We start from the raw sequence: 26,331 nt of genomic DNA, 5'->3' as shown, positions 1-26,331 counted from the left end.
AAACAAAATTCACATTATTATTGTTGCTGTTGTTATTCTTTTTTTAAAAATGCACCTGGCGCCACAGATAGATTCATATTCCATCTCCACTCAGAACCTTCCTGTCCTCCTTCCGTGTCCCACGCCTGCTTATTGTTATTAATCACACCATCTTTCCACCAGTCACCTTTGGAGTTAACATACTTTGAAGTCGACTTTAAAAACACACACACACACAGAAAAAACACCTAACCTTTTAGTGAGTGCTGACTATGTGCCTTGCCAGGTGTTTTTACATGTTCTCTTTTAACCCTTGTAAGAATCATATGAGGCATGCGTTATTATCTCCATTTCACAGAAGAGGAAATCAAGGACTGAAGTCACTTGCCCAAAGTAATAGAGTGAGCAAGTGGCAGAGCCACTATATATATATATATATATATATATAAAATCACTGCAGTATTATTCTATTATTAATCATTAAACTGTTTCTGATAGCACTGATAATAAAAAAAATACCATTTTTTGAGAACTTACGAGTATGACTTACCAAGCACTGTGCTAAGCGCTTGGATACACACATCGTATTTAATTTTACAATAATTCTTCAAGGTAGAGATGGTTGTTATCCCTATTTTGCAGCAGAAGAAACCAGAGCCCAGAGAGCTCCTTCACCACGGAAATGCACTGCCTCCCGGTTCCTTGCTATCGTAAATGGCGATGTGGTGAACATCTGTTCAGATTGCCCTGGAGATAATGTGAGGCTGCTCTCTGCGTCTCCACTGAGGAAAGCAGGGCATCAGGTACCCCAGCCCAGGCTGACCACTGCCTGGCCCAGAGACCAGCACCCGGTGAAAGGCAGCTGTCTACTCATAGACTGCAGGATGTGCTGGAGCCTGGCACTGGAACTTCTGCAAACACCAATGGCATACTGGGCAGCGACTGGTCCAAACACATCATCACTCTTAGGAAGTCTGAATGCAAGACACAGAGGAATGAGACAGACGGAACTAGAGACCTAGGTAGAGCAAAGGCAGCAGGGAGAAATTATGAAGAAGAGAGAAGGGAGGGAAGGAAAGAGGGATGGGAAAGAGGGGGAGAAGGAAAGAGGAGGAGAGAAAGAAAAACAGAGATAGTAGGGGGACTGTGGGTGAAACAAGCAACAGTGAAAAGTACAGGTAGAAGAGACTGAGAAGCAGGGTCCCAGGAATGGCAGGGTGACCAGTTAGGAGCTGAGGGAACAATGACCAGAGCTGCTTTGGGAACACTGGAGTGGTTGTGAAATCATGTAGGGTGATGGGGCACAACTGTAGGGCTGCTTCCTGCCCTCCCACTCCTCCTCACAACTATCCCCACGTCCTGAGTGGCCACCGTTGTCTCACATATGCACACAGGTTCTTCTGGGCTTTCAAATATGCCCTTCCTTCCTTCCTAAGGAACCCAGTGTGCACTGCTCTCCAAGTGGGTAACTCACCCCAAGGCGTACCATGGGCATGGAAAGAAAATATTCTAACTAATGTTTTATTAAGAAAAAAAGAAATTAAGTTCATCAACATACAGCGCAGTGACTAACAACAGAACATGTATAGCATTGTTAAGGAAACATGTCGTGAGGGTGTGTACTCATTGTTTTGCTAATAGGACACATGATCAAAACAGTCTGGAGACCAGCGCTCTGGTAGAAAGACTCTAGGTTTTGGAGGGAACGTGGGCTTGAGGTCTAAGCTCAGCTCGGTCACTTGCAAACTCAGTGACTCACTCAATTGTCTGAACTCTCGGTTTCCTGGGATGTAAAACTAGGACAGCTGCTATTGCCATGTGGGTGACTGTAACACTGGGAACAGCTGGGCCCACAGTTGGGCATCACAGAGGTGAGCTGCTTGGTCTTTCCTTACCTTGCCAGTGAGGGGATTTCTTTCAGACCGAACCACATTGCCAACCATATCACAGAAGTCCACCCCATTGGGAAGCTTGTTTGGCCTAGAGCTGTTAAACTGTGGGTACTGGTACAGCTCTGCCAGCAGATTTTTATCTGCTATTTTCTGAAGCAAAAAAAAGAAGAAGAATATGAAAATGGAGTCCATCATTTTGACAGGGTAAGACAATAGGATATCTTCCCCTTTTTAGCATGAAGACAATATAACAACCTTACAGAATGTTGGAAAAAATGAGGGTGCATTTATGATCCCAGCACCCCTACTGAGCAAAACACCTTTGACATTATTTCTATTTTCCCATTCACGCTTTGAGCACAGGTATACAAACAGGTAGATGTAACTTCAGTCATTTTACAATACACACACACACACACACACACACACACACACACTTTAATATCCTGCTCTAGCCACTTAATTTTAGATTTTTCACACTGCTACACTGTCTTCAAATTTATCATTTAAAATAATGTATCCTGTTAAGATGTGCAATAATTTAATTAACCACTGGCCCATGTGGGAATAATTTAATTCCCACTGGCCCATGTGGGAATCGAACCGACAGCCTTCGGAATTAGGAGCATGGAGCTCTAACAGCCTGAGCCAATGGGCCGGCCCGAGACCCGGTCTTATTTTGGGGGAAACACGGTATAAGACTTGGTTTTATTTTCAGGGAAACACGGTAGTTTCCCACCTCCTCGGGTTATTTATTTGGTATGCCTTTCTTAAAATGACACTATTAGATCAAAGAATGTGACTATCTTTATGGTTCTTAATATAGACATTAAATGGATTTTTAGAATAAAATAAAATATGACTACAAAATCTGTGAAAATACAGAAAAGTGGAAAGAGGAAACCAATCACCATCACCCAAAGGCACATACTAGAAACATTTTGAGAGACAAAATTACTCTCTAATTGGGCTATGGCATTGACAATGGAAGAACTCGGTGATAAACTGCACAGATTCTGAGTCAGACAATCTGGGGTCCGAGGTCAGCTCCACTATTACTAGCTGTGCCACCTTGGGTAGGACATTTAAATCTGCTTGGCCACCATCATGGGTCATTTGACAGTTTTAATGCGGACTTTCAACCATCGGGCTTTTGGGAGAATTTCCTAGGCTAAAAGGTTAAAAAAGGATAACAATACATTCTCCAGCATTGAAGGGTTTGGAGACATAGGATCTGGGTAGTTTAAATAACAAGCTTAAGAGAATTTTAACTGGGGTGGCTTCCAGAGGGGCAGCGGAGAAAGCCTGGCCGTGGGTCCGAGGATCTGAGCAGGAAGTGGGGCTCGGCCACCAACAAGCTGCATGAAGCTGCAGGTCATCTAACTATTCCTACTTCTGGGGCATCTGCAATGATCAACCCAACTAGCTGTGGAAATGGCCCCTTGGAGCAGTACGGCACAGTGACTCTGGGTGAGCTGAATCTGAACTGGTTATTTCTAAGGGGAAATACCTTCTCAGTTCTAAAAATAAACAGACAGATGACCTCTGGAACGTTTCTCATTCTGCCCTTTCCAGAGTGTTATGAGAAATCCTAGCATTATTAAAACATTTTGAGATCCTCTAAAAAGGGAATTCTGCAATTTTCCTGCACAACCACTATCCAGGTGCCAAGTATCCCCTGTCCCCCCAGGAATAAAACTGATTTCACGCCCAGCAGAAAGCAGCCAGAAACAGACCCAGGAAAAGATCCCTTACCCTTTTAATAAAGAAAGATTTGACATTCCTGGATTCTGAGCTGCTGCAAGTGTACTTTGATGTTCTTTGACTTTTGTCTGCAGAAGAGTGGAAGAAGAGAAATAGGACGTGAGGCATCTCGGGTCTGTCCACTGCTGTCTAGTAATTATAACTGGGATTTTCATTCAGCCCGGGTTGCCTGATGACACGCACCTTATTAGTCTCACTAGATCTCACCTGTCTTGCTGACTTATTAAGAGTCCCCTGCTACTTGAGCCGGAGAAGCAGCCAGGAGGAGACAAAACATGGACTTTGAAACAAGGCTGGGATGAGTCTAGAAACTGCCACAGACAAGCTGTGTGACTTTTGGCAAGTTACCCCCTTCCCGCAAGCCTGTTCCTCATTTATAAAACATATTAAATCGCACCGACCTCACAGGTAAGGCATTAGGAAGATTTCACAGAGGAAAACGTATAGAGAATCTGGTGCAATGTGGCACGTAGTAGGCAGTCTCTAAGGGGTATTGTCCTTCCCTCCTTCCTTGCCCAATGTCAAGAAGTCTTCTTTAAGAAGAACATAAAAAATATCCTCCTCTGAAACTCTGGACTCCTACCCAATGTATTTTAGACACTAAAAAACCAAATCCCGCAAAACCACCATCCAGGCATTGAGAAAGGATGTTTGCCTCTGTCTCCCGAGCCTCCGTGACTTTTCTCTTTAAAAGCCGTCTTCTCCAACTCAAATCTCTCAGTTCCCTTCAAAAACCAAAAAGAAATGGGGCGTTAGGGATTGATGCAAATCTTGGCGGAGGGTGGGGGTCAGGGGCTAGGCCGTTTCTCCTGTTGGTGTGTAACAGGCCTGGAGCAAAGTTGGATTTTCGTGAGTTTTAACTCATCTAATCATTTCAACAACCCTATGAGGGTGACTCCTTATTAATGGTATCACCATTTTATATGAGACTCCCAAAGATTAAATAATTTCCCTAATGTCACAGTGTGAGAAAATGGCATAGCAGGAACTGAAACTGACAAGTCTTACTGCAGAGCCTGTGGCTCTGTGGCTAAACACTTTCCCGCATATAAATGCACACATACAAAGATACGTGCTGTTTTTAACTTACATGGAATCAGTCCAAATAGTGTGTACGCGTATTTTGCTTTTATTTACAATTCAATTCCAAGCTCTGCTCAGTGGTGGGGTAGAGGAGACTGAAGCGAATGGTCTCCTTCCTGCATCAGTAAAGAACAGCTGAATCTCTGGGAAATGCAATTTGACTGTATTTACCAAAATTTTGAATTTCACTTCTAGGACAAGAAATACTTGCAAATGAGCCCCAGGACACATGTACAAAAATATTCACATGCTCACTATGATGAAAATACCACTGAAATATTTACCACTAGGGAACAGTTAAATTAATTACGCCATGTTCAGCCTAGAGGATATGATCCCGCCATGAAAAGAACGGGCCGGTCAGCAGTACTGATTCTGAAAAATCTCCGAGAGGTAGGTCTGTTAAAAATGAATGAATTAACACCAAAAATAGGTTACAAAACAATATTTATGGTACGATCCTGATGACATTAAACAAAGAAAACAGCAACCCCAAATGGGTGTGTTATATATTTCTAAATGTATAAAAAAAAGTTCTGGAAGGATGCATCCCACACAATTAGCAACGGTTTCTTCTAGAGAGGAAAACAGGGCTGGGGAAAAGTGACTGTGACGACTTATATACTTGTAGATGGTTTGAGTATTTTAGAATACGCATGCGTTATCTTGCTATTTAAAATTTTTTTAACTAAAACAAAAAGATTGACTCAAGAGCTGAACTGACCCAAAAGTCAGTACTGGAAACGCTGGGGTGAGGGTGAAGCTAAAAACTGTGGAGACAAGGCCCCTGGGGGCAGAGGAAGTTGGTGGAAAGCAAGACGTCAGGTGGGAAGGTGTTAGGAGACTTAGGTGGGGTGAACTGGCAGGAAGTAAGGGAGCAGGGGGAAGTGACAGGAGGGGAGGAGAAGGAGGAGGAGGAGCAACAGGAGGAGGAGGATGGCTCATTCAAGAATATCTAAGTTCAGGGCCCGGTGGCTCAGGTGGTTGGAGCTCCGTGCTCCTAACTCCGAAGGCTGCCAGTTCGATTCCCACATGGGCCAGTGGGCTCTCAACCACAAGGTTGCCAGTTCAACTCCTCGAGTCCTGCAAGGGATGGTGGGCTCCGCCCCCTGCAACTAAGATGGAAAGGACAACAACTTGACTTGGAAAAAATCCTGGAAGTACACACTGTTCCCCAATAAAGTCCTGTTCCTCTTCCCCAATAAAACCTTTATACATAAAGGTTTTATTATAAATAAATAAATAAAAGCGAAACTTCTGCTCTGCAAAAGACAATATCAAGAGAATAAGACAAGCCACAAACTGGGAGAAAATATTTGCAGGAGACACAGAATATATAAAGAACTTGGAAACCCCAACAAGAAGAAAATAAACAATTAAAAACAGGGCAATGACTTAACAGACACCTCACTAAAGAAGAAATACAGATGGTGAGTAAGCATATGAAAAGATGTTTAATATTACATGTCATTAGAAAATTGCAAATTAAAACAACAAGATGTCACCCTACACGGATTAGAATGGCCCAAATCCAGAACACTGACACCACCAAATGCTGGTGAGGATGTGGAGCAACAGGAACTCTCCTAGGAAAGCAAAATAGTGCAGCCATTTTGGAAGACAGTTTGACAGTGTCTTACAAACCAAACACACTCTTAGGATACGATCCACTAATCATGTTCCCTGGCATTTACCCAACTGAACTGAAAACATATGTCTCCACAAAACCCTGCACAGGGATGTTAATAGCAGCTTAATTCATAATGGCCAAAACTTGGAAGCCACCCAGAAGTCCTTCAGTGGGTGATGGATACATAAACTGTTACAACCAGACAATGGAATGTTATTCAGTGCTAAAAAGAAAGGAGCTATCAAGCCATGAAAAGACATGGAGAGATCTTAAATGCATATGACTAAGTGAAAGCAACCAATCTGAAAAGGCCACATACTGTATGGTTCCAACACTGTGACATTCTGGAAAAGGCAAAACTATGGAGACAATAAAAAGATCAGTAGTGGCCAAGGATTAGGGGGAGGGAAGGAGGGATAGAAGAAGCACAGAGGAGTTTTAGGGCAGTGACACTATTCTGTACGATACCACAAAGGTGGATACATGTCATTACATTTTCCCAAACTCATAGAATGTACAGCCCAAAGAGAGAACCATCTGTAATGTACACAATAGGCTTTGGGTGACAATGTGCCGATTCAGGGTCCTCAGTTCTAACAAATGTACCACTGTGACACGGAAGTTTTACTTATGTGGGAACATGGGAGTGTGAGAATGCTGTCCTTTCTGCTCAATTTTACTGTCGGCCCCAAACTCCAAAAAAAAATAAAGCTTATTAATCAAAATTTATATATATCTTTGAGACCTCCATTGGGCAAATGTGCTTTCACATAAATGGAGGGGCCCTCAGGGCCCTTCCTTCCTGGAAGCCTGGTCTTGGCTCCAGCACACGTAACTCACCAGACTGTTGTCCAACGCACAGGAGCGCAGATCTATCCCAGTAATCTTCTGGTTCACCTCGTGGATGGAGCCAATAAAGCACGCTGGGAGGTGAGTCTGCTAAGGAAACTTTCTGGATGGTAATTACACGCCAGCAGGATGAGGCTAGCCCAGCGAGGACAAAGGCTCACTCCCTTTCTGTGCTGTCTCTCCACTTGATTATTTTCTTTGAAAACATTTAACACTTTTTTAATCTTGTTTTAAATGAGTTGCTTTATAAATGAAAATTATATTCTAGACACGTTGGAAAAATATATAAAGAACCATCCATGACGCTACCACACTAACAACTGCTGTTAGGATTTGGGGGGATTTCCTGCCACTATTTTTTTTTTTACACACATACTGTTTTTTACATAATTATAATCTCAGTGGATGCCTAATTTATTACTGACTTCTCTTCTCATTATTATGATCATTTTCCATAAGGCTAAATAATCTTCTCAATAGTTTAAACGGCCTTATGTGAATCCGGTTAGAGGATGCCCCTTAATACACTTAGCTATTCCTTGGCTATTGAATATTTAAGTTTTTTATAACTTTTTGCAATCATAAAGAATGCTGTGATACACAGTCACACAGAGCAGTTTCCATATTTTGGATTATTCTTTTAAGAGAGCTTTTCAGGTGAGGGATGACTCTTGACCTTGTCTATCACAGTTGAAATCTCTGCTCAGTTCAAGGGCCCATCTTGTTACCGTTTCTATGTCTGACTTTTTTCTGTCTTAGTCTCAATTGGTCCAGGACATATCTTCTGTGAAAGCCCCATAATCCTATCACTCCTCACTGCCTTCATCTAAAGCGAGGTTCACTCTTCCTTCCATTACCCTCAAGTGTTCCTACAAATTGGAGGATAAATGAAGATGGCAAGGAGAGACATAATAAATTGTAGGGAGTGAAACGAATTAGTTAAGGTGAGATGAATGTGGATTAAGAAAAAGATGGGATGTTAGAAACAGGCCCAGGATGGAGGCCGGAAAAAGGCCCAGGATGGAGGCTCAATTGGTTAGAATGTGAGCTCTGAACAACAGGGTTTCCGGTTCAATTCCCACATGGGCCAGTGAGCTGCGCCCTCCACAACTAGACTGATGACAACGAGCTGCCGCTGAGCTTCTTGAGGGATGGCCAGATGGCTCAGTTGGTTAGAGCGTGAGCTCTCAGCAAGGCTGCTGGTTCAATTCCCTCACGGATGGTGGGCTGTGCCCCCTGCCACCAAAGACTGAAAACAGCAACTGGACTTGGAGCTGAGCTGCGCCCTCCACAACTAGATTGAAGGACAACGACTTAGAGCTGATGGGCCCTGGAGAAACACACTGTTCCCCAATATTCCCCAATAAAAATTTTAAAAAGAGAAAGGCCCAGGAAAACGAGACCCTGAAGCAGATCCTGGGTGGGATCATGGGTGCTCATCTTGAGGAGGGTTTCTGGGAGGCATGGGACAGAGGGCACGCAGAGGGGTACATGCAGTTTGGCTGGCAGCAGCATGACTTGAAGGGAAATGAGACGGAAAGACCTGCGGTTATTTATAACCCCAAAGGGTTATTTGCTGGATGAGCTCTAAGTCCTCCAGAGATGGGAATTTGGGGTCCCTGGAATATAGTTCAGGGTCGGAAGTGAGACGAGGATCAACGAAGGCAGGACTAGAGAAGTAAGATGCTGGTAGAGCTTGGATGACGCCAGAAGGGGCAAACTCTGAGCCCAGGCAAAAGGGCTGGCAAGTGAGAAGAGGTGAGGTCAACAGCAGAAAAAAAAATTTTTTTCTTTTAAACTGAGTCTTAAGTTCAGTTGTCTGAGGGCAGCGGGCTGGCCCATGACTTCTTAGTTGCTATCTATAACTAATTATTTGGAAGATAAAAGGAAAAGAAGGAGACAATGGGGGGAAAATGAGCTTTTTTTCTCTTCTTCCTCATTCTTTCAACAAATATTTCCCATACTTCTTCCTTTTGGGCTCTCTCTGATTATCTTAGTGAAACAAATTCAAGTCAAACAATCTTACACAGTCTCAAATTCTTTTAGAAGACAAGCAGGAATTAAGTAATAAAAAAAATCATGAATGTATAAGGAACAAGCTAACAAGTAATGCATGTTACAGACTCACGCACAGATTACACCTCTGCAGCAGGTGTATTTGGTCTCAATTATAAACAGCACAGAAGGATACAGGGTAGACTCTCTTCCATATTCTTCCTCATGGCATTCTGCCTTGCATTCTGTGTGACGAGTGAGAAAGCCGGGTACTCATCCACTGGTACCACTGGCAAGGCGGTGACATTGATGACATCCATCTTCCTGAAATAAGCCATTGTCCAGGTTCTTGTAAACTGACAAACAGTAAGTTTCCACTTTTAAGAGCTTCTCACTCTGATCTTGTTCTCCATTCAACCAGACTCCTGGAAATCACAGATAGCATAGAACCATCTTAGAAAACAGGCACGCTCCTCTGGCCAGCAGGGCTGGTGGAGAAGCTGCATGCAACATGGGGAATAAAGGGTTTTGTCTGGGAAACCCATTGTCAAATGAGGATTTCAAGGCATATATACTTTTTCTTTCTACCTGCTGTTGCCCACCCTCGGGTCCCAATGAAAAATGTACAGTTGACCCCTGAATAACGTGGGGGTTCGGGGTGCCCACCCCCCATCCAGTTGAAAATCCACGTATAACTTTTGGTTCCCCCAAAACTTTACTAGTAGCCTACTGTTGACTAGAAGCCTTATTGATCACACAAACAGTCAATTAACACATATTTTGTATATTTCATGTATTATATACTGTATTCTTACAACAAAGTAAGCTAGAGAAAACTTATTAAGAAAAACATAAGGAAGAGAAAATATTTAAAGGTCTGTATGTATTTATTGAAAAAAAATATCCACCTATAAGTAGACCTGCCCAGTTCAAGGATCAACTGTAGTTTTAAAAATAAGGAGACTGGAGTGCTGAAAAGCCTGGGGCTCCAGACCACCCAGCAAGCTAGGTTCTAAATCAGAAATGAAAGCAAATCATTTTGCTTCTCTGCGCCTCAGCTGGAAAGTCAGAGATATGAATGAGGATCCTAAGCCCCTTTCAGCTGTCAGATGCTATGATTCTGTGATATGGGTCTATCTCCTCAGCATGAGGGTCCTGATTGACCAGACGCTTTCTGCTCCCTCTCAGAAAACTGGCCCCATCACTCGTCTTCCTCCTGGACTGAGAACACTATGGCCAGGCTGCTCTCCTGGATCCCTGCTTATAGGACAGGAATTCACTACCACCATTTGTGGGTCCTCCATGTCCAGAGTCTGGTGGTAGAAGTCTAGTTATAATGAAGTAAAACAGTTAGACCTGCTTCTCAAGAAGCTCATACATAATGGAAGGACGGAGAAAAGGCAAAGCTTGGTGGAAGGAAGAACCGAGGGGCCCTTTCATTACAATCTGCTTTCCTCTCCTTCGGTTCACGCCTTCTGCTCTGCCCTCTTCTCCCCAGTGCTGCACCCTAGAGGCCTGCACCCCACTGAACTTCCTGGTCCCTGCCACGCTATGCTTTGTGCCTCTATGCCTTCGCACGTGCCGTTCCCTCTAGTCAATGCTCAGCCCAGATGATACATCTTCGGGAAAATCTTCTTGAATTACCATTCATACCACCCTACCTCCGTGAAGCCCAGGATTCTGCTGTCGTCTCTCCATTACAGCATTTACAATACTGAACTGGAATTCACTGCTTCTACAGATTTCTCCATTAGGCAACTGACTCCTGAGGGATTAGGTTCACTCCATATGTGATTCCATTTTAGACTCACTCATCATACTTTTTTCTAGTCCCAAAGAGGCTATCCATTTGGGGCTGTCCCAAGTCAGTTGGGTTGTAGGAAGGGCTGGCCCAGACCCAGGTCAATACTCTTTCCTCTCTCCTTCTCCAAGCCCTTAGCCAAACAGGCAAAGAGGAGGGTAAAGAGGAAGCAGATGCACTTTGGGGCTTCTCATTTTCCTCCTACCCAGTCCCCAGCATGATTGGCAAATTCGAGCAGGTTCTCTGACTAGCCAGGCTGTCAAGAAGCGTCTAGCTTAACATCACTACTCATGTCTAATGGTAGAATTGAATCTTATGTTCTTTAAGAGAAATGTTTAAAATACACACTCGGTTCCCCTCTGAATTTTTCATCATACCATTTTAGGATAAGTATTCTCTGAAACATGATAAGTTTTATTGTCAGTACTTAAAGTGGAAAAAAAGGACAGGGGAGAAAACTAACTTCATTGAATATCTCCCCTGCATCCAGCACCGTATTAGGTGCTAGGGGTAGATGAGTAAAAGATTAAGAAATGTTCTGCCCTCGTGGAGCCCCTATTCTGGCAGCCGAGATTTGAATGTCCCTGTTTAAAGTTAACAGGCTTTAACTTAAACAACATGCTAACTTTCGCTCAGCGTAATCTTCAGTCATTCAATGACTATTTACTGAGTGCCTAACACGAGCCAGCAGTGTTCTCCTCGTTTGATCCCGACTTGACCCCTGCCCTAATGGAACTTATGTCTACTGGGGGAGCCATGAGATAATCAAATTTAATCAGATAAAGGAGGAGGGGAAACACCATCCAAGCAGAGAGGAGCAAGGGTACAAAGGTAGGAAAAGGCTAGACCTGGGCATCACAGTAGCCACTAGTCATGGTGACAACTGAGCCAATTTGGTTAGTGCGACTGAAGAACTAAACTTTCCAAGTTAATTTAAAAATCAAGCAGTGCAAATTTAAATATGCTGATTATATGTTAAAATTATAGTATTGGGCGTATTTGGAGTTAAAGAATATATTATTCAAATGAATATCACCTGATTTAGGGTTTTTTTTCAGTTAAATATATGCCTACTAGAAAATTCTAAATGACACCTAAGGCCCACACTATGTTTCCATTGGACAGTGCTGAGCTAGACGGTGCAGATTTTGGTTCGAGGACATGGAACTCTCCCCTTTCCAATGCAGTGAGGTGCAGTTGGCAGAAAATTGCACTTCGAGTGACCCATGGGTCCTGCCCCTCACTGCCTGGATGACCTGGTGCACCCACTAGGCACCCAGTCAATATCCCTTGAACAACCCTCAGTTCCTTCATTTTTCAAATGGAACCAATAATACACTCTGGAAGATCTGGAGTTGATTCTCAGTAGTTCTCTGTCCCTTGCTCACTGTGAGACCCTGAAGCGGCCCCTGGGCCTCCGTTTCCCCCGCTGTAGAAGCCGATGAGAGTCAGGCGTGGGGAGGCGGGCAGGGTGAGTCACCGTTCTTCTGTCCGTCTCACCCGAAGACAGCTGCGGAATTCCACCAACTCGGGGCCGGTTCCGCCACGGCGTCCTCAGGGGACCTTGCAACGTTCTGGATGCGATATCCGACCCCCGTCGCCCCCCCATCCACCAGGAAGGGGTGCCCTTTGCTTCGTGTGGCGGGAGAAGGAGGGGCAACAAGGAAAGGCCCATTTTGCTACTGTGAGTCTTGGCGTTCTCCAGGCAACACCCGCCGCAGCCACCACGTCCGCCTGGCCCACAACAATGGAACCCTCGCGAGTCACCGCCAGACGCCGTTCCCACAGTGACGCCCCCAGGAGGCTGGGGAGAGCAGACCAATGGGTTTTGGGGGAGGATGAGTGTAGTTCTTCGTCCTAGACTACAGCATGGGGGCATGTAAGTGACTCCAGAAGACAGTCACTTTGTGGAGTCTATTCAGCATGTCGAGGACACTCCTCAAGCGTTTTTGGTGCTTTGCGAATGCTCGCGTTGTGGGCCCCGTCGCAATGGGCGCCCCCGCGTCCTCTGTGGTGGAGCCCGGGGCGGGGCTGCGCGTGCGCGCGGCGGGCGGGGAGCGGCGAGACGGGCTGTAACGGTCTCGGCGCTTGACGCAGACCCCGCAGCCGGTGGCGGGCGGTCCCCGGGTCTGCTCCGAGCCCAGCTTCTAGGACGCGTCAGGTACGTCTCCGAGCCCGGCGTCGCCCGAGGGCCTAGAGGAGTTGGGACGCCTGCGCGTTCCCTCGGGGACCCAGGGCCTCCCCGCAGCTGGAATGGCCAGGGGGCGCTGAGCAGGGGGCGGAGGCCGGCTTCATCCCAGGTCCGTTACCGCTCATCTCCAAGTGCTTCCTCGATTGTAAATTGGGGTAGTAAGTCCTCCCCCAGGGCACCTGTGAAGGGCGTGCAGGTGAACGTGTGTTCGCTGCCGTGGGTTAAGTCCACCAGCCCTGGGCGGCGCTGTACCTGCACTTGGCGGGCTCTGAAGTCTGGGGAACGCGGATCCCTGGAGAATCCGATGAAACCAAAAACCCACCTTTTTGTTAGATTAAAACAAGATAATGTATTTTATGGCTCGTTGCAAACTGTGAAGCACTGCACAGTGACGAACTGATAATGCTCACCAGCGCGGAGAAGGACTTATTTGAAGCCCAATTCCACCACCACCTTCCCAGGGTGCGATGGGGGCAAGTCACTTACCTTCTCGAAGCCGCAGTGTTCTCGTCTGTATGTGGTGACGTACTTAATGTACTTCCCAGGGTTGCCCTGAGCATCAAATGCCACAGCTTTTTATAAACACTGAAGCACTTTACCAACCTGCAAGTTGGGTACTGCTGTTTTCCCTGATTACAAATAAAGAAGCCTGAGGCCAGGGAAGGTAAGTGCTGGGGTCACAACTAGGGGTGAACTGCAGAGCAGTGGTTGGAATCCAGATGCTCTCCTTTCGCTTCCTTTCATCTGAGCCCTCTCTCCATCCAGGGAGTTTCACTAGAAAGGGGGCTGCCAAGGGGGCCGCTGGGACCTCTGGGTCCACACTAATGTTCCAGGAACCCAGGGTCTTAGCCAGAGTTGCTTGTGGATATTGGATCTGACTTAAAAAGCAACTAGTCCAGACCCTTTCTCTTCCTCATCTGTAATATACTGATGATGGTTGTTGGCTTAAGTGTTATGAGAATTAGTGAGGTCATGAGTGACGGGTCCCTCTTGAAACCCTGAGAAATAAAATAACTTGGCCCAGGGTTAGCAGGCAACTGAGGGGTGGAGGCAGGCCTGGAACTTGGTCTGTTGTGTCCACATGATGTGCTCAGGCACAGGGGTGCTGTCAGCACAATTGCAGGCTTTACAAGAACAACTTGGGGGTGACGGTCAGTTGGTTAGAGCGCAGTGCTAATAACCTCAAGGTTGCCGGTTCGATCCCCACATGGGCCACTGTGAGCTGTGTCCTCCTTAAAAAGAAAAAAAAAAGAACAACTTGGCTTTCTTTTTTCCTTCATCATATGTCTCCAGATGCGTGGAGAGACAGTGTGAAAGTTGAAATTTCCAGAAATTAATGTGTGAAAATATCATGATCTTGGAGTAGGCAGAATTTCTTAAATAGGACATAGAAACACTAATCATTTTTAAAAAATGCTTTGTAAATTAAATTCCATGAAAATTAAGAACTTTTTTTTTTAAAGGTTTTATTGGGGAACAGTGTGTACTTCCAGGACTTTTTTCCAAGTCAAGTTGTTGTCCTTTCAGTCTTAGTTGTGGAGGGCGCAGCTCAGCTCCAGGTCCAGTTGTCATTGTTGGTTGCAGGGGGTGTAGCCCACCATCCCTTGTGGGAGTCGAACCAGCAACCTTGTGGTTGAGAGGACGTGCTCCAACCAACTGAGCCATCTGACCACCCGGGAGCTGAGCAGCAGCTCATTGACTTCATTCCAATTGCAGAGGACGCAGCTCGCTGGCCCATTGGGGAATCGAACCCACAATCCTGTTAGAGCTTGCGCTCTAACCAACTGAGCCACCCGTCTGCCCCAAGAACTTCTTTAATCAAAAAGAAACCAGTACTAAAGCAAAAAGTCAAGTTCCAGATTGGGAGAAGATATTGTCAATATTCTCTCCATATATAAAACAAAGGACTTGTATTGAACATATATAAAGAACCCTTACAAATCAACTTAAAAAATGATCGACAACCCAGTAGAAAAATGGCAAAAGACTTGAACAAGCATGTCCCAAGAGGGTAGCCTGATATCCAGTGAGCATATGAAAAGGTGCTCGATTTAATTAGTTATTGGGGAAAAGCAAATTAAACATAATGTGATATCACCACACCCCTTCCAGAATGGATAAAATAAAAAGGATAGGAAATGCCAAATGTTTACAAGAATCTTTCATACACTGTTGATAGGACTATAGATTGGTGCAACCACTTTGGAAACTATTTGGCAGTATCTACTAAAGCTGGATATGGAACTGCTCCATGACTCAATAATTCCACCCCGAGGTATAGAACTGGAGAAGTATACTTAATGTGTACAGAAATACACATTCAAGAATGTTCTTAGCACATTTTTAATAGAAACTGGAAACGGTCCAAATGTCACTTTATGCAGTAGAATATTTTATTGCAATGTGAATGAACAAACTGCAGCTACATGCAACAACATGGATAAATCTCACACGTGATATTGAGTGAAGAAATCCAGACACAGAAGAGGACATCCTCTACGAGACCATGGTTACAAAGCTGTTGGGCGAGGCTTGTGGGGTGATGAGATGTTCTGTATCCAGATCTGAAGGGTGGCTATACAAGGGTGTGTGTGTGTGTTTTAGTAAAAACTCATGAAACCATAAACTTATGATTTGTATACTTTTCTATATTTATGTTATACCTAAGCATACAAAAAGTTTACTTCGCCCTCTCCCCACACACCACCCCCCCAAATGGGCAGTGTCACTAAATCTACTTACCTGTGTCTGTGTGAATTGCAGTAGGTTGTAATATGCTGAAAACAAATGTGTGGCTGCCCTTATCAGCTCTGCCCCATTATGGGCGTTCTCCTTCCACTGGACACCTCACCTATCATACAGGATAGGTGACCTTTGACACATGGACTGAGGGGCACTATTATCAATCTGAAAGTGAAGTATAAATATAGCTTCATTTCTTTAAAATGGAGTATATGCCGAGGCCTTTGCCTCGTGTGATTCTTACCACTGTACAGGCATAAGGAGGATGACATTCATTGCTCTAGCGTGTAAATCTGGTGATGCCATCTTGTGACAAAACTCAAGACAGGCAAGTTAGGCCGTTGCCTGTGGTTAACATAAACTACAGAGCCACACACACCTGTGTTCAAATACTAGCTCCCCCTTAGGACCTCAGCCTTTCTAAATCTCATCTGTTAAGTGGGGATAATGAGCGGAGCTACGCAGAATGGTTGTGAGAGTTGAGGTACTGCATGCAAAGGTTTTAGCATATTGCCTGGCACACAGCCAGCACACAACACACGGGAGCCCTCACTGGGACTGTGAATAGCCGCATGAGATGTATGTTTTCATGACCTGAGGACAGTGACATAAGGTCACTGACTCAGCTATTTGTACCCCTGACTTGTTCTGACCCTAGGACAAGGGAGCATTGGCCTTTCTTTCGTCAGCCGAAGATGCCTCTCTTTGGGAATACGTTCAGTCCAAAGAAGACACCCCCTCGGAAGTCTGCTTCTCTCTCCAACCTGCATAATGTGAGTGTCAGCACTGGGCTCAGCCAGCTGTGCCCATGCCTGGAGTGTCTCTGATGGAAGGGGGGTCCGCCAGAGGCATCCAAGCACGAGGGCATCCTTTTCATTCATATTGCTATTGCTAAAATCATGTTGAACTCCTATTTGGGAATCAGAGCTTTTTCAAGAACCTAATAAAAGAGTCAATCTCGTGATTTTTGGCTCCGACTGGTGTTATCCGACTTAACTTCACTTTATTCTCAAGACTTGGCCAGAAATCAATTTTAGTGATGTCTAAGAATCTAATTAGAGGATGAGGTTTGGCATTCAGAAGGTGATGTCAGAGCTCCAGAGGCGGTTTCCAAGCTCCTCCTGGGCAGAGCTGGTCGCTTTCATCTCTGAATACCCAGCCCTAGTCCTGACCAGAGTGGGTGCTCAGTGAGTTGTAGAAACATTGACAAGCACATCAAAGAACAGCTGTTACTATTAATAGGGCGTTAGCCTTTTGTGCCTTTTCCATGACATATATAGTTCGGTAATAAGCAATTGACAACTTAGGAGCGAATTTTTCACAGATGTCAAATAATTCGTTGTACAAATTTCTGCATATACAGCTTTTCTGAAAAACGTCTATTGTATAACACAGCATGATTCTTCTCTTTTATAGTTTAACATATTTTGTTGTACCTTATTTGATTTCCGACTTACATTATTAAATGTGCTGGGTAATAGTTGGAGAAGAGCAGTGAGTGGCTGGCACCTCCAGTTAGCGGGAGAGGCGCTGCTGAGCCCCGAGCCTGAGCGCCCCGGGCCCCTGAAGCCAGCAGGCAGTGTCTCGCCCACAGTTGGATCGCTCAACCCGGGAGGTGGAGCTGGGCCTTGACTATGGAACCCCCAGTATGAACCTGGCGGGGCAAAGCCTGAAGTTTGAAAATGGCCAGTGGATAGCAGGTGAGCTGATCTCCTGCCGTTTTCTCCAACAAGATTGCGGAAGAACCCCCGGCCACCTGGTAACTGCCGGTCTTGTCCTTCCGCCAGAGACAGGGATTAGTGGAGGTGTGGACCGGAGGGAGGCTCAGCGCCTGCGGAGGCGAAACCAGCAGTTGGAGGAAGAGAACAATCTCCTGCGGCTGAAAGTGGACATCCTGCTGGACATGGTGAGGGAGGTGAGGGAGGGGCTGCCCGGCGCTCCTTTCAGGAGACGCGCCGCCCCAGGCAGTTCAGCAGCTCACACCCACGGTGCTGTGAATCCAAGGCTACAAACCCAAATCAGACGGTCCCTACCTTCCCGGGCTCACAGCCTAGCAGGGAGATGGACAGTAAGCGCAGTGACAGCGCCTCCCGGTGAGGGCGACAGAGTCCCTACAGGGTCTGGTGTCAGCACACGAGACAGAGTAATTTTGTCGAGACAGGAGGACATCCCAGAGGAAGACATAGTTGAGCTGAATGTGGAAGGATAAGGGAAGGAATGGAGGCTGGAGATGGAGACATTCCAGGAAGGAGGACAGTCTGCTCATGGCTTGGAGCTGTCCCCTACCAAGTGGGCGTCAGTCAGTGCCCAGGGGCACTCTCCGCATTGGCATCGGTTTCCTGTGGCGGTGAAAAACCCAGCCCGTGGTGCCCCGACATGCATGCGAAGGTTGGCAGAGGCAGGAGAGCCGCACTCGAGTGGTTAGGAGCCTGCTTTCTGGAGCGCAACTGCTGCCTCCTCCGCCACTGGCCCTGCTGCTTTGGGCAAGTGACTTAACTGAGCGGTGTGTAGAAACTTAGTTTCTTCAGCAATACAATAGGCAGGATAGTAGGATCCCCCTCATGGTGAGTTAATGATACACGTAATTGGAATGGTGATTGCTCCGGACGCATGGCTTTTCACAGGAAGCTGACCTGTACTTTAGAGAGTTTATATCTCTCTGTCCCTGTCGTGAGTATCTAAAGTCCATTGAAAAATCCTGATGAGGAAAGTGGCATTCTTTTTCAAGCATTCCGCCCCCCTCCCCAATCACCATTATGGGAGCTACAGCTCAGAAGCAACTAATTGTTTAGCTTAGCATCACCAGTGTCTGCCTTTCTCATCCACCGAGGCCTGCTCTCCTTAATGCAGTGAGTGATGCAATCCTAGGTGATCAGAACCATTGATAGAGTGGATTGTGAAAGTTTTTCCCAGTTCAGAAGGGATTCCCGTCATGGAACCTGGAAGACGTGTGAGAGAAATGCCAGGGGCCTTTCCCAGGCACACAGGGCTGACCTTGCAAACCGGAAACCTAGCGCAGAAATGTCCTTCTTTCTAATGGTCTGCTGCTTTTCTTTCAGCTCTCTGAGACCACTGCCGAATCCCACTTAATGGAGAAGGAACTGGATGAACTGAAGAGTGTCGGCCGGAGGAGGAAATGAAGACCCCAAAGACATTCATTAGGAGGATAGGGAGAAATCTGATCAGAGGAATGGCATATAGCTGAGGGGTTATTTTTTAGCCAAACTATTGGATTAGGTCCTGGGACAGAGAGTCATGCAATGGGGCCAAAAGGCATTGGAATCCTTGAGTTGGCAGTAGGAAGGTGAAACTTAATGGAGGGAACCAGGATCCCAGGCCAGGGTAGAAAGTAGCAATGTACTCCGGCTGTGTGGCACAGGGAGGCCAGTCTGGCAGCCAGGCCTCAGGGAGGTCTGGGGTGATGGTAAGACCTTGGCTGCTCCCCAGTCACTTAACATACAAAGGTACCTATCCCAGGCTTATCCTTATTGGATGACACTGTTTGGAGAAGCAGCGGGAGTTCATCCTACTGTCCCCTCATATTGGTGTTAGGGATGTAGCACGGTTTTAAAGAGCCCTGTATGAGAGGGTATCAGATGAGCAGTTCTCCTGCTTCTCTGCCCCTTGCGCCACTCTCTCTGCCTTTCAAGAGTATGTGTTCCCCAGACCCACAGCTGCCTCTGGCTTCAGCTTCAGCAGCAAGCCCCAGCTTTCCACGCAACACTGTATCTTTGTGCTCCTTCGCTGTTTACACTACTTTTTAAAAATTAAATGATGTTATATAACCTCTCTGTGGCCAAAGTGAAAAAGGAAGCATTAGGTCTGGAAGAATGAAATGGAGCTCGGAGTCTAAGCTGCTGTGCTCCAACCAAAGACAATTTTCGGATTGTGGGAAATGGCACTGTGGCAGGGGAAGCATTCCAGCTTCCTGGGCTTGGCAGAGGCTAACCCGGAACAGAAACAGTCTCCATGGCCAAATCCCCCCGCCCTCCTCCTTTGGGGAGTTGGGACCAGCCGGGATCTGGCGGGCCAAATAGTTGGGGTGGGGGCTGGATTCCAATGGGAATTTGTGCCTGAGTCAGTTCACTGAGCTGTTCTGGCTGGAGGAGTGAGCCAGCCCGAGTCAGTAAGAGGGACTCCAGCTCCCAGAATCAAGGGGAAGGGCTCTGAAGGTGGGGAGCCCAGGGCTGTCATGCGGGGATGGCTGCCATGGTCAGCAGTTACATGCCTGGGGCGGGCCTGGAAACCTTGCACACACACTCATTTCCTCCTCAGCTCAGCCCTGTGGAGCAGGGACTGTCAGTATACCTGTTTGCAGACAAGGAACCAAACTCCAGGAGGTTCAGAAACTGGCCTAGGACCACAAAGCAGAAGTGTAGGAGCCTGTGGACTCAGCCCACGGTGAGAGGAGCTGGGTGGGGACCTGTGTCATGCAGGGTGTCATGTGGGGTCTCAGCTCCCGCTCCCCGCACAAGAATGCAGGTTATGGTGAGGCCAAAAAGGAACACCCACGGAGCCATAGGTAGGGGAGTCATACCACTATATTCTCCCTGGCGGCTGGGTTGCAGATATAGGAAGCAGGAGCCACACGATCCACAATCCACCGTCCCACAATCCACCGTCCGCTTCGCTGCCAACCAACCTCATTTGCTAACTGCCATCCGCCTCTGCAATCTGCACTCCCCACGCCACGCTAGCCTCTGCAATCTGCACTCCCCACGCCACGCTAGCGTAGCCACAGCCGTTATATCAGTGGCTAATGGCTCACTGGTTACAGCTGACGGCCATCTACCACCCGAGCCAGCCCCTTTCCACGTGAGGCCGAAAGCCTGGAAACTGCTCTCTGGGACTCAGTCCCCACAACCTGCCTCATACGAAGGCCGCTGTTTGTAGTCCATCCGTCCGGCCCCCTCGATGGATGGGTAGCCGCTCCAGCCTGTAACCTTACTTTCTGACATAGAGAAAGAATAAGCACAGGAGAAATTGGAGAAGGATACAAATATATGCAGGGTGTACATCTCCAGGTGCAGATAACAGGAGCAATTGAGAGTTCGCTTACTCGTAGACCTCTATCACTAGCAACCATTTATTAGCACCCTTGATGCCAGATACCTGATTGTAATTCTTACGAGAATTCTTCAAGTTTGTTATCGCCCCCGCTTTTAGATGAAGAAACCAGCCCAGCAAGGTGACACAACTGGAAGGGACAGAGCCAGGACTGAAACCCTGGGAATTGTGGGGGGCAGGTTTGATTATCACAGGGATGTGGGTCCCCCTCCATATCACACTGGCACCTCAGAGGGCTGGAACCAGTTCTGCAGTGAAGCACTTTTATTTTGAATGATAAGGGAAGCAAGCCATTGGTGAGTTTCAGCAGAGGAATGCTATAACCCACTTGATTTTTAAAAGGCTCCCTCTAGCTTCTCTGATGAGAAGAGACGGAAGTGGGCAAGGCTGGGACCAGGAAAGGGGCAGTAGGAGGTGAAGTGGTCAGATTCTAGACACCAGTGTTTGCTGATGGGTGTGGAGTGTGTCAAGGACAATCTTATTGATGAAAGTCTCTAAGAGAAAATGGTGGGGGCAGGAGGATCACCCTATCTCACCACCCTAGCCCTTGTGTGTTTTTTCCGAGATGCTATGTACTTTGAAGATCTTTCCTTTTTAGTCAGAAACATTCTTCAGGTTCTGGCTGAAATGCTTCCTTCTCACAGCCTTTATTAACCAAATCGACTACTTATGGGGCCTCCAAGTAAAGAGTGCTATCTAGTTGAGATTTACTGTCTCTTGTAATCTTTACAACAATTTTCCATATTTCTGTGCCGAGTGTCAGATTAGGGAAGAACTGTTACTGAAGAGTTGAGCTAGAAAGCTCTGTGGGTGTGAGAATGAGTGTAGAATTAGAGGCAATAATCAGAGGCAGTTTCACAGCTTGCGGCTTAGCAAGGGGATCTCTGCACAATTGTCCGACAAGAGCTAATGAGTATTTTCTATTGGCAGGGGAAGCTTACAGCATTAATGCTTTCCTAGCATTCTCAAAGGGATCTATGCCCTCCACTGACCCAGATTAAAAACTACTATTTTACCAGTTTCAAATTTGACAGGACAGAAACAGGTAGGGTGGAAATCATGGACTCAACTAATGGGGAATGGAGCTAGGTGGCGGGATTCTGCAGCACCCCATCTCCATCCAAATGGCAGACACCTTTGAGCCCTGCATGGGGCATCATCTCACTTGGTGGCACCCTTGCTTGTCCCCTTGTCCTTTGACTGTGACCCCTGGCCTGGCATCAGTCTTGACATATTTGCGGCCACTGACCATTTCTCCTTGAGTCCTTCAGTGAGGCCACACTGCTCCAGTTTTCGTCCTTCCCCTCCCGCAGCTCTTCCTCGAACCTCTTGGGATAGAAGCAGAGGCTCCCCTTCACCCTTGACCTGTTTTTTTGTTTTGTTTTTTAATTGTTATTATGACTCTATGTCTTTCATTTTTAAAAAAATTATTGTGGCAAAATACACGTAACAAAATTTACCATCTTAACCATTTTTAAGCATACAGTTCAGTGGTGTTTAATACATTCATAATGTGCAGCCATCACCACCATCCATTTCCATAATTCTTTTCATCTTGTAAAACTGAAGCTCTGTTCCCATTAAACTAACTCCTCATTTCCCGCCCCCCAGCCCCTGGCAGCCATAATTCTACTTTCTATGGTTTTGACTAAGTATCCTGCTGACCTTTAAGTGTCTGATTCCACAGGGCTCTGTCTTTTGTCTTCCCTTCCCACTCTGCCTTTTCTAGTGTCTCACCTACTCCTAAGGTTTTGAATACTCTACACTGCCTGATTGTCAGTATTTTTTCTTATCTCTTGACAATTTTATAATTGTTGAAAGAGCTCTTTAACCTTAAACATTGTTTTTTTTTAATCACGTGTTGCTTTTGTGAATACAAACAAAATTAATTGGTTACAATTTTCCTAAAACTTCTTCACATTAGCATTTTGACTTTCTACTTGATGTTATTGATATCTGTGCTTTCCACGTAAGATTGCCTTCTCTACCTTCAAGAGTACTGGTCTTCCAACATTTTGTAAAAGAGTCCATAAAAGAATCAAAAGCTATCAGCATTGAGGATCTGAAACGGCCCTTGATGTAGAGCCTACTTTAAAAAACACACACATTTAATACATGCAAAAAAAGCATAATTCATAAATGTACAGCCTGATGAGTTATCCAAAATGAACCTATCCATGTAAACACCATCCAGGTCAAGAAATAGAATTTTGCCAACAGCATGGAGAAGTCATTCTGCCCCTTCCCAAATATTACCTTCTCCTCCTCCTCAAAAGGAATTAGTATTCCCATTATTGATTGATTTTGCCTGTTTTTGAACTTTAAATAATGGAACCATAGCAGTAGGCACCCTTTTGTGACATAACATTTTGTAGTCAGAGCTGCCCTGTCCAAAGATGAAAAGGACCGAGGACTGTGTCTGGAGGAAGTGCAAGCACTCCTACTCCCGAATAGGTAAGCAAAGGACAAAGCCTCATTGCTGCATTGTAGTGCTTCGATAAGGGTTTGGATTGTCCAGTCCTGAGATTCTCAGATTCCATGGTTAGTTGGCTAAAGGTGTATATAAATTACCCTCCGATTAGATAACTTGTGGAGCACATTATGAAAAGCATTTTCATCTATAATACCGTATAGGCAAAAAATTAAAATATAGATAATACCTAATACTGGGTAGGGTGTGGGGACAAGGACATTTCATTCACTATTGTGAAAGTATATGGTATCATAATTTTAAGGGCAATCAGCTAATACCTAGTAAAATTTAAATATTCATACATTTTGCAGCAAACCCACTTCCAGAAATCCATCCTCCAGAAATACAGCAACCCTGTACTGTGCCTCAATTTCCTCATTTCTAAAGTGGGGATAATAGTACCTCAATACACACACAAACAATGCCTGATACGTAAGTGTTAACTCTTGCCTTTGTTTTAACACATTGGGACTGTTTACTTGACGTTTCCCAAAAGACCAATAAACCTCCAAATCTCTAACTTAACTCCTACCAAACGACACACCACTCAGGGAAAGGAAAATGGATTAGTGTTTCTCTAAGTGCGATCCCTGGGAGGCCTGTTAAAATGCAGGTTTCCGGGCCCACTCGAAACCTTCTGGAGAGAATTACTGCGGAAGCACCTGATTTTATGCTTTAACAGGTCTACCCGGTGTTTATTTCTACTGATGTCTCAGCCGCCGCTGGACGTGGCTGAAGGCAGGTGACGACCGCCGGCCAGAGGGCGTCGCTCTCCCGCAGCCTCCAACCTTCGGCTCCCGGAAGGGGCGCTCTATCTGCGCTGCACTCGCCTCCTCTCTTCCGCTTCCGGTGTCCCCCGACAGCCATGGCCGCCGCCGCTGCAGTCGCGGGTCCTGCGGCGCCCCTGCCCCCGGACGAATTGCTTCCGAAAGGCGATGCCGAGAAGACTGAGGAGGAGCTGGAAGAGGAAGACGACGATGAGGTACTGGGACCCCACGGGGCACAGCGGACGGGGGGCGACGGTCCGGGCGGGAGCGGCCGGCTCGGGGGTGTGGGCTCCGCGTGCTGCGGGATCCGGGTGAACGCGCGTCGCGAAGCCTAGAGAGGTCGGAGCGGAGGCGCCTTCTCCGGGAGGCGGGGTTGGGGGCTCCGCTGGGCCCGGGATGCCCTAGCTCCAGGGAGATTCTGTGTGCCCCGGCGTCGGGGGTGGTTGCTGCTGCTTCGGCCAAGATTGGCGCATTCTACATCACAGCTAGATGAGACCCTGTCGGAGAGACTCTGGGGTCTGACGGAGATGTTCCCGGAGAGGATACGGTCCGCGGCGGGAGCCACTTTTGATCTTTCGCTCTTTGTGGCTCAGAAAATGTACAGGTAAGGGACAAGGGCAAAGGTATTGCGGGGTGCTGTGAGTGCACCCGGGCTTTGGCAGCAGCAGACCCGGGCTGGAGGCCAGCCTGCCACCTAGATCGTTGAGTGACCTTGGACTCGTGGGACCTTAACCTTTTAGTCTCAACTTCCTTTCCTGTAAAGTGGGGATTCTTGTCGTTGTGAGGATCCATTCAGATTACGTGAGATAATTAACATGTAAGTAGCTTTGTAAGAACTCGGGAGAGTGCTAACTGCTATCACTAGACTACCAGAACTGCTCCTCCTGTTTCTGGTTGGAGTATGGTGTAAGGGTTGGGTAGAATACGCTGTCAAAAACATTGGAGTATGTAGCGTGAGGTTTAGTTACTGGTTCGAGGTTTGGTTACTGGTGTCTTAGGTCAGCTGTCTGGTTTTGCCTCGCTATCATGCTCACACTCCCTCTGCAGGTTTTCCAGGGCAGCCTTGTGGATTGGGACAACCTCCTTCATGATCCTGGTTCTTCCTGTTGTCTTTGAGACCGAGAAGTTGCAAATGGAGCAACAGCAGCAACTGCAGCAGCGGCAGGTGAGCCCAGACCCGGGGCCTTTTGCCAGGGGTGAAGACACAGCTTGTTTACTTCTCCAGCACCTGGGTAGAGCAGCAGCTAATGTGTGGGTAGAGATTGCGATGTCGTCTGTGTTTTTAGGTTCAGTATTGTTTTCCTAGACCTTGTCTGCCACTGGGCAGGTATGATGCAAATGAGATCCCTAGGCCTGTACAATGTCTTACACCCCTCCTTTTCTTTTCCAGATACTTCTAGGGCCTAACACAGGGCTGTCAGGAGGAATGCCAGGGGCTCTACCTTCACTTCCTGGAAAGATCTAGATTGTTGTAGTTGTCCTGAGGAGGAAGTTTGAAAATTCAATAGTGTTTGAACTGCTGATTTTTTTTTTTTTTGACTTTGGCACATTGATCTATCTAAACCTAGTTGGGAGAATTCTCCCTACATTGTCTTATGGAGAGACTCCCAACTTGCAACTGTGCCCTCCACGCTGTCCTTATTTCTGTCCTCACTCTGATACCAGAGTGTGGCAATGCAGACGGTTACTCCAGCTCTGGCCATCCCACCTTTCACTGAATTACTCCTGACCAGAAGATCTCAGTATCTCATTGTGGGGTAGGAACGGGTGCCATTGGGAAAGATGTACCCCTGACCATTAATGACCTTTTTGTTTTGAAGAATGGAGGTATTGGGGAGGGTGGCACACACTATATGAAATACAAAATGTGTTACAGCTGTAGTGTAAAAGCAGGCACTGAATTCCTCTGTATGTTGGAAAAGAGGGAGGGCCAGCAGCAGCTTTTGACCACAGGATGGGGACTGTGGAGGACAGAGCAGGAGCTCATTTCCTCTGCACATGTTGGCTCTTAGACCTGTGTGTGTGTAAAAAAGTCAGTGCTCACTTTTTGTATTTAAATATTAAAAATTATTCCAACCAAAAGTGTCATGTTTGTGCT

The 26,331-nt window shown here is 46.4% G+C and overlaps 3 protein-coding genes across 5 annotated transcripts in view; 2 read left to right on the top strand and 1 right to left on the bottom strand.

The window, feature by feature from the left end:
- FAM227A (family with sequence similarity 227 member A) overlaps positions 1 to 12,725 on the bottom strand; it is a 45,033-nt gene extending 32,308 nt beyond the window's left edge. The window contains exons 1-5 of the mRNA XM_081060505.1: positions 12,494 to 12,725; positions 9,389 to 9,617; positions 7,189 to 7,271; positions 3,627 to 3,764; positions 1,875 to 2,021 (exon numbers count right to left, since the gene is read on the bottom strand). Coding sequence (XP_080916631.1) covers positions 1,875 to 2,021; positions 3,627 to 3,764; positions 7,189 to 7,271; positions 9,389 to 9,530 — 510 coding nt within the window. The 5' untranslated portion in view covers positions 9,531 to 9,617; positions 12,494 to 12,725. The remainder of the gene's footprint in view (positions 1 to 1,874; positions 2,022 to 3,626; positions 3,765 to 7,188; positions 7,272 to 9,388; positions 9,618 to 12,493) is intronic.
- A 302-nt stretch (positions 12,726 to 13,027) lies between these two features.
- On the top strand, positions 13,028 to 19,730 carry CBY1 (chibby 1, beta catenin antagonist). Of its 2 annotated transcripts, none has more exons than XM_081060831.1 (5): positions 13,028 to 13,154; positions 16,585 to 16,699; positions 17,521 to 17,626; positions 17,714 to 17,832; positions 18,986 to 19,730. In XM_081060831.1, the coding sequence occupies exons 2-5, from the start codon at positions 16,622 to 16,624 to the stop codon at positions 19,064 to 19,066; spliced, it is 384 nt and encodes a 127-aa protein (XP_080916957.1). In that variant the 5' UTR covers positions 13,028 to 13,154; positions 16,585 to 16,621; the 3' UTR covers positions 19,067 to 19,730. The 2 variants fall into 2 exon arrangements, with proteins under 2 accessions (XP_080916957.1, XP_080916958.1); XM_081060832.1 differs by lacking the exon at positions 13,028 to 13,154 and adding an exon at positions 13,727 to 13,848 and having other exon boundaries at positions 18,986 to 19,715.
- Positions 18,986 to 26,311, top strand: TOMM22 (translocase of outer mitochondrial membrane 22). 2 transcript variants are annotated; one of them, XM_081060830.1, is made up of 6 exons: positions 18,986 to 20,327; positions 23,369 to 23,447; positions 24,149 to 24,448; positions 24,719 to 24,837; positions 25,281 to 25,398; positions 25,624 to 26,311. In XM_081060830.1, the coding sequence occupies exons 3-6, from the start codon at positions 24,332 to 24,334 to the stop codon at positions 25,696 to 25,698; spliced, it is 429 nt and encodes a 142-aa protein (XP_080916956.1). In that variant the 5' UTR covers positions 18,986 to 20,327; positions 23,369 to 23,447; positions 24,149 to 24,331; the 3' UTR covers positions 25,699 to 26,311. The 2 variants fall into 2 exon arrangements, with proteins under 2 accessions (XP_080916956.1, XP_080916955.1); XM_081060829.1 differs by having other exon boundaries at positions 19,284 to 22,038.
- The last annotated feature ends 20 nt before the right edge of the window (positions 26,312 to 26,331 follow it).

Source organism: Rhinolophus hipposideros, assembly GCF_964194185.1.
Source record: "Rhinolophus hipposideros genome assembly, chromosome: 9".
Classification (NCBI taxonomy): domain Eukaryota; kingdom Metazoa; phylum Chordata; class Mammalia; order Chiroptera; family Rhinolophidae; genus Rhinolophus; species Rhinolophus hipposideros.
Note: the sequence above shows the minus strand (reverse complement) of the source record. Positions and strands in the feature narration are given on the sequence as shown.

What these genes read in the sequence shown, in the direction of transcription:
- TOMM22 (XM_081060830.1), top strand. Translation starts at nt 24,332, where the DNA reads ATGGCCGCCGCCGCTGCAGTCGCGGGTCCTGCGGCGCCCCTGCCCCCG. An exon ending in AAGAGGAAGACGACGATGAG is followed by an intron (nt 24,449 to 24,718) that starts GTACTGGGACCC and finishes TCTACATCACAG; the next exon opens with CTAGATGAGACCCTGTCGGA. An exon ending in AGCAACTGCAGCAGCGGCAG is followed by an intron (nt 25,399 to 25,623) that starts GTGAGCCCAGAC and finishes TTTCTTTTCCAG; the next exon opens with ATACTTCTAGGGCCTAACAC.
- CBY1 (XM_081060831.1), top strand. Translation starts at nt 16,622, where the DNA reads ATGCCTCTCTTTGGGAATACGTTCAGTCCAAAGAAGACACCCCCTCGG. An exon ending in AAATGGCCAGTGGATAGCAG is followed by an intron (nt 17,627 to 17,713) that starts GTGAGCTGATCT and finishes TCCTTCCGCCAG; the next exon opens with AGACAGGGATTAGTGGAGGT. An exon ending in TGGACATCCTGCTGGACATG is followed by an intron (nt 17,833 to 18,985) that starts GTGAGGGAGGTG and finishes CTTTTCTTTCAG; the next exon opens with CTCTCTGAGACCACTGCCGA.